The sequence below is a fragment of the Emiliania huxleyi genome (genome assembly GCF_000372725.1).
Source record: "Emiliania huxleyi CCMP1516 unplaced genomic scaffold EMIHUscaffold_75, whole genome shotgun sequence".
Lineage (NCBI taxonomy): Eukaryota > Haptophyta > Isochrysidales > Noelaerhabdaceae > Emiliania > Emiliania huxleyi.
The window spans coordinates 558,822-559,748 of record NW_005196379.1 but is presented as its reverse complement, the minus strand read 5'-3'; the positions used below and the strand labels follow the sequence as shown (position 1 = coordinate 559,748).

The 927-nt window shown below is 68.5% G+C and overlaps 1 protein-coding gene across 1 annotated transcript; it reads right to left on the bottom strand.

Moving 5' to 3' along the window:
* Positions 1-25: 25 nt before the first annotated feature.
* On the bottom strand, positions 26-904 carry EMIHUDRAFT_217861 (putative ABC transporter; the record flags this gene model as incomplete). The annotated part of the gene is made up of 1 exon (XM_005760620.1): positions 26-904. A coding segment is annotated over one exon (879 nt), but the record flags the coding sequence as incomplete, so codon positions are not given.
* Positions 905-927: the final 23 nt, after the last annotated feature.

The following is a 927-nucleotide window of genomic DNA, read 5'->3' as shown; positions in this document are numbered from 1 at the left end:
ACTCCTCGAGCGGCCGCGGGTACACGAGCTGCTGGCGCAGCGAGCCGAGCGCGCAGTACGGCCGCTGCGGCAAGAACATCGTGTCCGCCGTGAGCGGGCGCGTCACGATGCCGGAGCCGCGCGTCCACAGGCCGGCGATCGCGCGAAGCATCGACGACTTGCCGGCGCCAGACTGGCCAGTGACTAGCAGGTGCTCCCCGCAGCGCACGGTCAGCGAGACGTTGGCAAAGAGCAGGCGCGATCCGTCGGGCGTGAGGAGGCTCAGGTCGTCGATCGCGAGCGCACGGCTGCCCGAGAGGATCGCAAGCTCCAAGTTGTGAATCCCGTCGGACAATGGCAGCGGCGACGGCGAGGGTGGGGCGGGCACCGGCGGTGTCGATGGCGCCGCGCTGTCGCCCTTGCCGAGCATTCTCAAGAAACCGGGCGGCCCATCCCCAGCAGTCTCTACCAGCTTGGCGCGCTGCGCCTCGCTCAGGACGAACGTGGCGTTGCTCGCGTTGCGCTGGTAGCCTTCCATGCGCTCGACAAATGCCGTGAGGCGGCGGAGGCCGGCGGAGAATCTCGAGATGCCCTCGAACTCGTTGACGATGAGCGAGAGGTCGTCGAGGATGCTGTTGAATGCGCCCGAGCTCTGCGTGATCACTCCGAGCTCGATGGTGCCCGCAAAGTAGAGCGGCGAGACCACCAGGACCGGCAGAATCTGGATGGCGTACCGGTAGGCAGTGGTGAAGAACTCGAGGTTGCGCTGCGTGCCGAGGACCGCACGCCGGCCCTCGACGGCACCCTCCAGCCGGTCGCGCACCTCCCTCGCCTCCTGCGCCTCGCCGCCGTAGAAAGCGATCGACTCGGCGTTCTCGCGCAGCCGGACGAGCGAGTAGCGCAGGTTGGCCTCGCGCAGCAGGACCTGCGCGTTCTGCCCGACCAGCG